The 12,121-nt window shown below is 42.2% G+C and overlaps 2 protein-coding genes across 3 annotated transcripts in view; one reads left to right on the forward strand and one right to left on the reverse strand.

The window, feature by feature from the left end:
* pcxb (pyruvate carboxylase b) overlaps nucleotides 1-12,121 on the reverse strand; it is a 258,985-nt gene that overhangs the window by 90,629 nt on the left and 156,235 nt on the right. The gene's annotated exons all lie outside the window — the stretch shown is intronic.
* The window catches only part of LOC140562156 (leucine-rich repeat and fibronectin type-III domain-containing protein 4), a 42,184-nt gene that overhangs the window by 13,847 nt on the left and 16,216 nt on the right, over nucleotides 1-12,121 (forward strand). For both annotated transcript variants that reach the window (XM_072687581.1, XM_072687580.1), the window contains exon 3: nucleotides 8,103-9,855. In XM_072687581.1, coding sequence (XP_072543682.1) covers nucleotides 8,129-9,855 — 1,727 coding nt within the window. In that variant the 5' untranslated portion in view covers nucleotides 8,103-8,128. The remainder of the gene's footprint in view (nucleotides 1-8,102; nucleotides 9,856-12,121) is intronic.

Genomic DNA, 12,121 nt, shown 5'->3' on the forward strand with positions numbered 1-12,121 from the left:
GCAAAGCATTTTCAGGTAGCTGGTTCCTCGATTCGTATTGCACGGAGAAACGGATCAGGAATGGTGGAGGTCAAGTTGAAAAAGAAAGAGAGAACTGCTTTGGATTGCCATTTGACTGTTAGAAGAAAAAAAAAACCTTCAGGATGATTAAACTGATTTAACAGTGGTGGTTCACTCTTCTACTGATCAACGATACCTGCATTAATGTGACCTTCATGTAATGCCCTGTGGCCTAGCGCTAAAATAGAACTTTTTGGACGCAATGAGCAGAGGTGTGTTTGAAGAATAAAGGGTGCTAATTTTATGAAAAGATCACCTCTCCAAACACAGGGCGAATCCATCTTGCTTTGGGCTTTTCCTGGGTAATTTACTAGGTACTTAAGCGTGTTTTGAAAGAACAGTTCCAAGTCCTATTTCAGGAATAAGTGTTATCTCAATTTAGGAATTGTGTCTGATTTAACAGCATCTTAAATCATATCATGTTAGGAAATCCTAAACTGCTGAATCATGGTCCAATTCCAGATTTCTCCTCAATGCCCGAAGGCATTCGTTCAAATTCACCACCACCACCACCAGCAGCACAGCTGATTTAACATAATGCAGCACTGATTAGTCAAGCCGAACGTCCTCAACGAGAGGTTTGGAAATGAATAAATGGTCATTTATTGACTTACAGTATTAATGTATAACTAGGGGTGTACTGTAAACCATCAACCACAGTACAGTGTGTGACATCACCAATCAGTAAGCTCCTACAGGGCCCCCACCCTGTGGCTCTCTAAAATGCAAATGGGGGAATTAGCTTATTTGGCCATGTACTAGATAGTAACAGAACAGAAATTAGGCACAATTACCGGCAGCTTTTTAAATACCGCCCAAGCTTACTTGCACGTCTGTCTGTTCAAACTGAATGGAAAGACACCTGTGTTAGTCTTTGTTATTGTTGTACTGTACTTGTACCGAACTGTGAGCTCCAAACTGCGGATCCGAACTGAAACAGATCTTTTGTGTACCATTACACCTCTAGTCATCTGTATTTACTCTAGTGGTTTTTACTGAACACTGCTCACAGCTATTTAAATATAAGCTATTACTTTACTTGGATTGTGCATTATAGATGTCTCATAGATGCTCACCTTCAGCTAAGTACCTTGATAAAGTCTAATCCATCTAAGAACATCAAATTTGGTAACACTTTACTTGGATGGTCCATTGTAGATGTATCATAGATGCTCACCTGACTTTCAGCTAACATTCAAATGAATGTCTATTAAAAGCAACTGAACTCTAAGTAGAATGTAAATAACTGTGTATGAATGTAACCTTCACCTAACCCTAACCTAAGGTACAGGGTTGCAATCAATAGACAACCATTTACATTTAACTTACAGTTCAATTGCATTTAATAGACATTCATTTGAATGTTAGCTGAAAGTCAGGTGAGCATCTATGACACATCTACAATGGACCATCCAAGTAAAGTGTTACCAAATTTTATGTTCTTAGATGGATTAGAGTTTATCAAGGTACTGTAAGACAATCTCTTAGCAGAGTAGCAGCATTCTGAAAGCATGGGCTCATTAGCGAGGAGTTGCTCCCTGTCTTTGCCAACTTAAGACCCACCTCTTCCAAGAGTACTTGGGCAAAGTGTAGTGCAGAGTATTGTGGTCCCCACACTGACTTTTGCATTTGGTCTTATCTAATCTAAGGTATTTTTGGATCCTAGTCTACACAAACTAGCTAAGGGTATTTTTCTGAGTAAACAGCAAAGCACCTGTGTCTGCTAAATGCCTTAAATGTAAAATGTAACTTTAATAATGCAATAATGTAAAAAAACAACACTCAACTGTATTAATACTGCTCAGCACTTCGGCGGAACAAGCAGAACAAACTGATCACTGGCATATCCTCATCTTGAACTCACACTATCAACTTCATTTAGGGTTTCACTCTCTCTGCTAATTGAGAATTCCGACGTGAAGCGCTGGGTAAAATATTAGCAGAAACTTCTATCCGTTTTACCATAAACAGGTATCTGTGATAAACATCCTGTCAAAATCTATTCATATCAAACCTAAATTAAAATTTCCAGGAGGCTTCTTCCTCACTGCCTTCCATTAATCTCACTCAAAAGACACCCCCCCCCCCCCCCCCCCCCCCACACACACACACACACACATACACACTCATCAGAATATAACACCAGACAAGAGAGCAGGAATTAATCAGGGATTAACTTAATAAACACAGAAACAATATGCTACACAAAGGAAAGGCTGAGGCCTCACTAGCAAGCCTTGCCCTTCAGTTTGCTTCTTTCATCTACAGCAAGCGTGGAAGCCAAAGATCAGGCAGTAAGGTTAAAGTTCCCTGCGGCTCTGTGTTTGTGTCAGAGCAGAATTTAATGTGCAGGATGCCCACTAGCCCCCTGCAGTCACAGACTGCAGCAGCGAAAATGCTGGCATAATGGCACTGCTATTGAAGCCTATTCAACAGCAGCAATCAGTACTGACCAACGCTGTTTTCGCCCAGTGGTAGTGTTGCCTTCACTCACCGCTCAGCCTGGCTTACTGATGTTCATACTCAGTTCACATGAGTCTACACTTCCACTCTGCACTCACATGAATCAGTGCTCAGCCCCACATACCACGATGGGGTGTGGTGGGGACAGTGAAGCTGCTAAAGGATAGCTCTGTTTGTGTGTATGTGAGAAGGAAAGAAAAGTAGGGGGGGGGGGGCTTGAGTAAGATAGTGCTGCAGAGGATGCTAAGTGCATCCTAAAAGATTCTCAACACTATAGTGTGTGTGTGTGTGTGTGTGTGTGTGTGTGACTGAAAAAGCCTGACTGGGGATTTGCTAAGTGCAGAAAGATGTTCCAACTGTCCGGCTGGGCATCCAGTCTCTACATTAGATGCTAAGTGGCCTCGCGTGTATGTGTGTGCGTACACACACATAGACTCAGGCACAAACACACTGGGCATGCATTTTGCACTCATGCTAGGTATTCCCAGTATGAATTATGTAGAACATTATGGATTACAGAGGGATTATCACAATTTGTCCCTTCGATTCATGCCCTGCCAGCCCTCCTGTTCACCGAACACACTCACACAGACACATCAGATCCCTCCACAGGTAGAATGGCCAATAGAACGGTGTAGTGAAGCAAAGTAACTTGGTGAAAAAATAAACGACACACATAACAAACTGAAATAAAGTAAAGAGAAAAGTAGAGAAGATGAGTGAAGTAATCAAAGGGAGAGAATGGAGGGGGGTGTGGACGAATCAGAATGTAAAAGAAGGTGTGCTATTTATCCTGGCAGGCTGGATCGATGGAGCAAAGGAGAGAAAGACAAGAGCTGTTTCAGCTGCTTAGCTCTTAGATGACTTGTGCTTTCAGAGACAGAGAGGGAGAGAGAGGAAAAAAAGAAAGAGAGAAGGGGTGGTTTGTTTAAAGTTTAAAGTTTTAAATTGCTTCTTAGGTTACCTGAAGGGCAGATGGAGGAAAAGCAGTGGGAGATAAGCAGAACAATACAGTGTAAAAGTGTAAAAGAGAGTAAAGGAGGAGTTGTAGGAGGAGGAGGAGGAAGAGAAAAAGAGAAGAAGGAAGGTTGCAGAGGGCAGAGCATCAATGCAAAGTCAGACATAAGGCGAATGGTAAGAAGGAGATGGAGGAGATACCTGAGAGTGAGAAACTCTGATTTCCCTCTCTCTCCCTCCCCAAAGTCTCTTGACGATTCTACTCTTCCACCCTGTTATCTTAAAAAGTAATAGGCTTATGCATGTGCAGAGGTGGATAAGATTAGTTTGAATGCCTACTTAAGCAGAAGAATACATTAAAATACATCAACGAGTCATTAAAACAATGACTCACTAAACAACGCTGTCATATCAAAACCTTGTAACTCACCTAACACTGCAAGAACCTTTAAGAACTGCTTCAAGTCAGCTTAAAATCAGTATTTCGGAGATAGAAAGTTTGGAGGAACACCATTCGTAAAGCAACAGGATGCATACATACCCTTCTTAAATGATATAGGCCAATATATACATTTATATATTGTCGCTGTCACGCGAAAACCTTGCATCTTCATTTTTGATGCTTTACACTTGTTGGCATAGTTCTAATTTGTAATGTCACAATTGACAAAATGACAAACACTCTAGTCTTTGTGATACTTTTGGTTTGTTAAAGTTATTCACCTTTAGTCACCTTATTTTCCATTTGTCAGCCAAAGGGGACGGTATCTTTACATACATGTTTACATACAATAAGTAGTTCAATATGCTCAGCTTTAGAGGGTGTCACAAAAAGGAGGAGAATTTTGCTTGAGTTATGAACACAACATGAAGAGATAAGAGTGTTGTGGGGAACCATATAATATATCCACAACCTTCCCAAAATAAAAAAGAGGACCTGCATCTATGGATGATGAAGATAAGTTAAAGCATCTACTCAAATGTTCATATGTCTGCTCTTACCATTTTGTAGAGGGGGAGCCAACACCAGAACAACACCTGTGAGGCTCTTAGGTTAACGTAGTCTTAGGCTAACGTCTTACATAGCAGCCTCACAAACACCCAACGTGTCTGCTTCACTGAGTTCAGTAAGATCAGACGTATGGACATTTTAAATTGAGTGCCTTCAACCACAGACGCAGGTCCTCTTCTTTAGATGGTGGATGATATAAGTTATGCCGCCCCACAGCACTCAGAGCTGTTTATGTTGTTTTCAGAAGCTAGCTAGCTCCATAAGCTGTGCTCTAACTATTGCTAGATACTTTATAATCAGTGTCCACAGCAGTAGGCTACTTCAGACTGCATCCACTTTAAATATGATACAGCCATAAACCATTTGATATGGAATGCCTGGAAATATGAACTTAAGGACAGAAGAGACAAACTCTTAAAAGTGGGTGTAGCAAAATGAGGTGAATAAATCTAGCTTTAGGTCAGATGACTATGTAGATGTCAAATAAGGCTTATGTAGAGCCTCACAGTGAACTAAACAAAAGACTTTCATCACCTAATCAGTATTTATTAGCATAGAGCATTTAATTGACTCTGCACTTTTTGTTTGGTCTACACAAGCTTGAGAATCAGATGTGTACAACAGCAAATTAATTAAGGGTGAGAGAGAGCAAGAGAGAGAGGACTATCAAACAGAGTCAGCACAAAGTGCATTAGCCAAAGTCTGCAAATACAGTAACACCTTTAATAGTATGGGGGATATACTGACGCTACTTATTTAGGTATTAAACTACAGTGTGAATCCAATCATATGCTATTACTTAGCTAGGGGTTTGTTCACTGCAAAGGTGAGCCAGCGTTAATGTATTAGTGTAGATCTTGGCTAATGCACTTTGTGCTGACTTTGTGTAATGCTTACTTAGCTGTAGCTAGCTGATTACGTGCACTGAGTGGAGGCACATGAGAGCATTAGCCAGAAACGTTAATGTAGGATAAACCTGTTGGTGTGAAAGCAACATAATGTTTACCTGACTCAGCCGAGATTACAGTGGTTTTGGTCTCAAATCGACTTATGGGGGCGGTATTATGTAGGTTTAGGATCTGATTGGCTAACATATGCAAAGCTTCCATAAGAATCAACAGCATGTCCACCCTTATGATGTTCTTAGGCTTTATTTTTGTTACCGTTTCTCCTTCATTGTCTCTCTTATGACTGGTTGATTACGATAGGGTCTATTTAATGAGTCACTGTTAAGAATAGGTGAGGAGGTGGCTCCTTCTGTGGATCCCACCATTTAAACATTAAAAAAGGAAGGAACATACACATACTAAAAGACTGCTCCTCTGCTGTTTGTCCTTGAAGGATGGATTGATGGAACAATCATGTAATTATTTCATAAAGCTTTCTGCAGTTAAATGAAACAAATAGCACTTTAAGAAAGTCATTCTGGATGTTTAAACACTATTATGTATCATAACGCAGTTGTGCTGAATTCAAGTGGTGGTGGAAAAATGGGGAAATACCAATTTTCTAGTTTATAAAACACATTTCAGATGTCAGAAGTCGAGATCAAAGTGATAATACGAGCTTGTATATTTTCTCCTACAGAAAACTTTACGTACAATCGGTGATAAATGTGCAAAAACATACCTGATCTATGTGCTGTTTTCCATGTGGTGAGCGTAGGCTTTCAACATGCACCCGAACGGTGTGAGACCATATTTACAAGTTAACCATCTGGTATGCAAAACCCTCTGATGATCACCGGAATCCAGCATTAGTTCCCACCTTACAACTTGACTTGCAAAAAGGCACATTTTGTAATCTCACTTTCAAGTATTACTCCACCGTAGGCACCTGGAACCTAGCAAAGGCCATCACTTAATGGAACATTGTGGAACATCAGTAGACTTTTACTGTAATCTATTTTGTGTTCTAGCAATCTCAAACTAGCCACAAATACAGCAAATAAACTATAGTATTAGGGATGCCTTAATCCAATCCAGACAGCATATTATGAGGCAGATCCAGTTCCAATCTATTGTTATTCCCACTGTGTTTTAGTAGAGAACTATCTGGTGTCCTCTAGGTAGCGTCATTCATAGCCTGGAGCAGTTAGGAGTATTCTAAGAAGACAACAAACCAGCTTATAGTCTGCAGTATGAACTATTTTATGGTGGAACATGACCAATAATTGAATTATTATTATTATTATAATTGTTTGAGCTGCCTTTCCTCCAGACATGTTTTCTCCCATTGTTGCCCATGCTGTCAAAACCATGTGGGGAAATATTGATTAGAATGGAAATTGTCTTGGAAAAGCCTTGTTGAGCAGTCTTGCATAACTGTGAAAGAGGCATAGCGATGAAATCCCTCATACCCATTCAGGTCATATCCATTAGGTTCAGATGTCTATGTGGTAGGCCAAAGAAATCTGATTCAGTGTGAGTCTAGACATCAGGGTGGTAAGTGGTGCAGCTGGTTAAGTGGTTTGGGTCGTATCGTTGAGTTTGATTATGCTCTAGCCATCAGTGGCTAGCAGTCCAAGAGAGCTGAATTGGCTCTGCAGCTCTCTGCTCTAAGGATGGCCTAGTTCCCCTCTCTTGCAGTAGTGCTGGCCAATTATGAGCAACTGCCAGTTTATTGCCAACAGAGCTGGGCAGTCTGCAACTCCAAGCAAATTCAACTGCCCTATGGTGTTCTGTGAGCAGCAGTTCCAAAAGATGTGGTAGTTGGCTTCATGTGTTTCAGAGGTTTGTGCAGTGTAATAGGGTAGATTTGGACAGTGAATGGCATTAGAATGAGGAGATAATTGGGTAAAAATAAATAAACAAAATGTTTATAGCGGTGAGACACAGTTCTAAAACCTTCACTGAACCAGGCATTTCTTTAAACTGTGGTGAAAACATTACTGGACAATATTTTCATGTGTCGGCCTGCTTTTATAGAACTGTTCAGTATTACGCAGAGACTTTCCTGTGGGGTTTATTTGATGCTCATTAAAATGTTCAACCTGACCCCAATATATAAATAAAATGTTTTACATTTAATGTCTTTCTGGAGATGTTTTACTTGGGTGCGCACAAATGCATACACTAGACTAAGAAGAACCTAGACCATTCATGCATCTGCATTACAGTAACCATATGGATCTGTGGTACAGTAACTATTTTGCCTGGATTCTCTAGAGAGATCCACTGTGGTTGGTAGATCAGTGTTGATGACTCACTGCGGTGGTGGATTCAGTTGATTCTGGTTATTTGGGTTGCGGTTAGCCCACTTTTTTCCACCAGTGTGAGATGTACACTGGGGAAGGAGTGGATGCTCCATACATGACTAAGGGTGCTACTGTGCTATAAAGGAATTTTACGCACGATAAAGCACGTATTGCCCATGCTGAGAAGATAGTGTGTAGTTTTCAGTGTGTACAAGCACTTTTCTGCAGCAGGCAATGGCCTCAGTGTGAAACAAATGACACACACACCTGCATGCATGCGCGCACACAGTCTACTAGGCTTAAGAGGAAAGCAATTCTTTGTTCTGAAGCTTATATTTGATAGGAAAGAAAATGTGAAGGGATATGATAAAGGATATAGCATCTAAACCCTTTTTTTTCTTTCTTTCCCTCTAGGTCTGTGGATAAACCCCCTTTCTACCATGCAAGACTCCCCACCCCCCCAGTCACAAAAATCACACCCGTCCCACATTTTACGCCATCATCTGAGCAACACACACTCCTCTTCTCTTCCCCTTCAACCATCAATCCATTCTCAGCCACTTCTCCTCAAGCCCTCACACAAACTCCCACCATCACCTCCTTCTCTTTGTCCAAAGTACACCTACAGTTACCTGGCCCCTTCCACATTACCCCCAAGCCAACCTCTACCCTCCCTCCACTGGCTGACACTGGTCACGTGTGCATGCTTACTACCTGCTCTAATAGGACGGATTCCTGGAGCACTGGCTGGGGAGACGTGGGGCGTGGTCTCTGCGTGTCCTTTCCACTGCGTGTGCCGGAATTTATCCGAGTCTCTTAGCACACTCTGCGCAGACAAAGGTCTCCTCTTCGTTCCGCCAAACATTGACCGCCGGACTGTCGAGCTCCGCCTTGCTGACAACTTCATCCGAGAGGTGGGGGGTGCAGACTTTGCAAACATGACCGGGCTAGTGGATCTAACATTGTCCCGAAACACCATCAACTACATCAAGCCAATGGCGTTTGCGGACCTCGAGAGTCTCCGCTCGTTGCACCTGGATGGGAATCGTCTGATGTCCCTCGGCCCCAGAGACTTAGCAGGCATGCTAAACCTGCAGCACCTCATCCTGAACAACAACCAGCTCATCAACATTTCTTCTGATGCCTTTGATGACTTCCTCCTCACATTGGAAGACCTGGACCTGTCCTACAACAATCTGCGCAAAGCACCCTGGGATGCCATTCAGAACATGGCCAGCTTGCACACACTAAACCTCGACCACAACCTCATTGACCAGATTGCTGAAGGCTCTTTCAGCGAGCTCTATAAACTTGCTCGGTTAGACATGACCTCAAATCGCCTTCAGACTCTACCACCTGATCCCTTGTTTGCAAGGTCCCAGACGGGGGTCATAAGCCCAACCCCGTACAATGCAGTAGTCAGTTTGAACTTTGGAGGAAACCCCTTGCACTGTAACTGTGAGCTTCTCTGGTTGCGCAGGCTGATTCGCAGTGATGATATGGAGACGTGTGCCACACCAGTTCACCTGGCAGGACGTTACTTCTGGTCAATACCTGAGGAGGAATTCACCTGTGAGCCTCCGCTTATCACTCGCCATACACACAAACTCTGGGTGTTAGAGGGCCAAAGGGCAACACTCAAATGCAGAGCTATCGGAGACCCTGAGCCGGTGGTGCACTGGGTTTCACCTGATGACCGGATTATTGCCAACTCCAGTCGTACTACATCGTTTCGGAACGGGACACTTGAGCTCCTAGTGACTGTGGCCCGGGATGATGGGGCCTACACCTGCATTGCAATCAATGCCGCAGGTGAAGCCACTGCAATAATCGACCTTAAGGTAATTCCTCTTCCTCACCGAGGCAACGGAACAGTACCTTTAGCTCGGGACCCAGGGTCATCAGATATTACCAGAGGAAAGACATCCAATGGGCAGAGCCCCAGCCAGGATGCTAATGCTGACCCAAAGGAAGTAAGAGAGGATGTAGAGGTGGAGGCCGAGGATGGAGGAAGTGAAGGAGGAGAAGACCAGCTTGTGGAGGTGCAGGGAGTGACCTCCACCTCAGCACAAGTGCGGTGGGATATTGGCCGACTGTCAGGGACGTACCTGGTTTGGATGTACCAGATCCAGTACAACTGCACCGCTGATGAAACCCTGGTGTATCGGTGAGTCAAACCCACAACACGTTACAATTGCCACTACAATCCTGCAAACACTGTTCACTAATGTAGTCTTTGACTAAATAAGGAAGCCTAGAGGTAACTGACCTATTTGTGTAGGGTACAAAGAATTGACAAAAGCTCACTTGTAGATATGCAGTGCTCTGCAAGAAACATCCTTGTACATATTCATATAAAAGATCTAGCTGTGGCTTGGCAGCAATTTAAAACAGTATTATTGTGACATTTCAGACAATGCAGTGACAGAACTACTTGTTAGGTTCAGCCAATATTTAATGCCATTTAATGCCTCAGTTAAGTTGTAAGGGACTGCACTGTATAATAAGCAAGAGAACGGAAAGAAAGAAAGGAAGGAGCCTCTTTTAAAGGAAAAAAATCTAAAGATGTAATCCCTAAAAAGCCAGTCTTTATGACCCGTTTAATTAGTTCTTCCATTGTAGCTTGGAGAAGCTGTAGTCTCACACGTAAAACACTCATATAAACCTTCATTTCTGCAGCCCAAAAGATATAACACCTTTAACAAGGTTAGTATTGCAGCTGGTACTCAGTCAACGTGGTATTTTCTATCACAGCAGTCACATTTACGCCCTCTGACGTCCTGCAATGTTACAGAAATGTATCTGCAGAGGTTTGGTCTTATTCTTGTCAAGTCACCTCCAGGTTGCCCTGAGCCAGATGTTAAATTTGAGAGTGAGGCACTTCTACTATGCTTCTCGAATGATCTGCCTCGTTATGAGCTCCAGTCCAGGTGCTGTCAGGCATTTTCAGAACGTGTTCAATATGCACTTGTGCCCCTAGGAGACATTATCAATGGGAGCTGACATGCACACTCACCATTCCCGTTGCACACTGTAAGACACACACTGTAAGTGACAGGAGGGCTAAAACAGGGATATGAAAAGAGATATGAAAAGAGAATTTGACAGATGGCTTAAAGGGCAGAATAAGTCTTTATAAGAGCTTAACCAATGCACAAGCAATAAGTGTGCCACAAACTATCCCATCAACAGGAGAAGAAGGAAGCCAAGGAGCGAGAGAGCAAGAGAGACAGACATAGAGAGAGAAATATATTATGTTGGACGGCAGGAACTTATCAGGAACAAGTTGCCTCAATGTTCATGCAATATACATGGAGCCTGGTCTTACAAAGTCCACAACAAAAGAAAGAGAAATCTGAACAAAATGTTGCACTTGAAACATGATAAAAACCCTGATCTTGTTCTAATCCTGTCTTCAGCAAATATATTAAGAAATAGGAATATACACAGATACATATATGCATATACACACAAAAATACATGCAGGTAGGTAGGTAGTTGGGTGGTGGGTAGTTGGGTGGGTAGGCAGGTGGATTTAAGTAGGTAGGTACGTTTAGGTAGGTATGTAGATAAAAAGGTAGATAGCTAGATACATATACAATACATTATATGTCCAAATGTTTGTGGACATCCCTTCTAATAAATGCATTCAGATACTTTACATTGCCTCCACCGCTAACACAGATGCGCACATACACACATACAGCTTTTGTAGTACTGCCAATAGAATGAGAGTACTCTCTGGATGCAGATAAACATGAACCTACTGGCACCAAGCCTAATGTCAGGTGTGGGCTAGAGCCTTGAGCTGTGGAGCAGATAAACATGAACCTATCGGCTCAGTGGAGCAGTGGAACTGTATTCTCTGGAATGATGGTGCTCCATCCAATACTTGTGGGTTGAGTTGAGCAGATAGGGATGGATTGGGGATGAGGTAGGGTGTGATCATTCAACATCCTGACCTCACTAATGCTCTCGTCACTGAATGCAACCTTATTCTCACAGCAATGCTCCTATATCTAGGAGAAAGCCTTCATTGGACAGTATTGACAGTTACTCCAACACAGGAAACTCCAAAGCTGGATAAACCCTATTTTTCTATATTCTTGATTTCAAATAAAACAATGCATAAGCAGGTGTCCAAAAATGTTTGTCCATGTAGTGTACATACTAGGGGAGTAAAGATGAACAAAACTAATACTAAAACAACCTGATGCGATACTGTGGCATCTTGATTCTACGCAGTTTTTAATGTAGCAAAAGTTTGGGTACCTTTGTTTAAATTATATGTTTGGCTGACTTTCTAAGTGAAAATATGCAAACAAACGGAACACAATTGTGCATGTTTTAACACACAATCACTGTGTATTTGCTGAGTTATATATCTTGGGGACAATGTGTAGAAATGTTATTACACATTTTATCAACTTTTA

This window comes from Salminus brasiliensis, chromosome 9, assembly GCF_030463535.1.
Source record: "Salminus brasiliensis chromosome 9, fSalBra1.hap2, whole genome shotgun sequence".
Classification (NCBI taxonomy): Eukaryota; Metazoa; Chordata; class Actinopteri; order Characiformes; family Bryconidae; genus Salminus; species Salminus brasiliensis.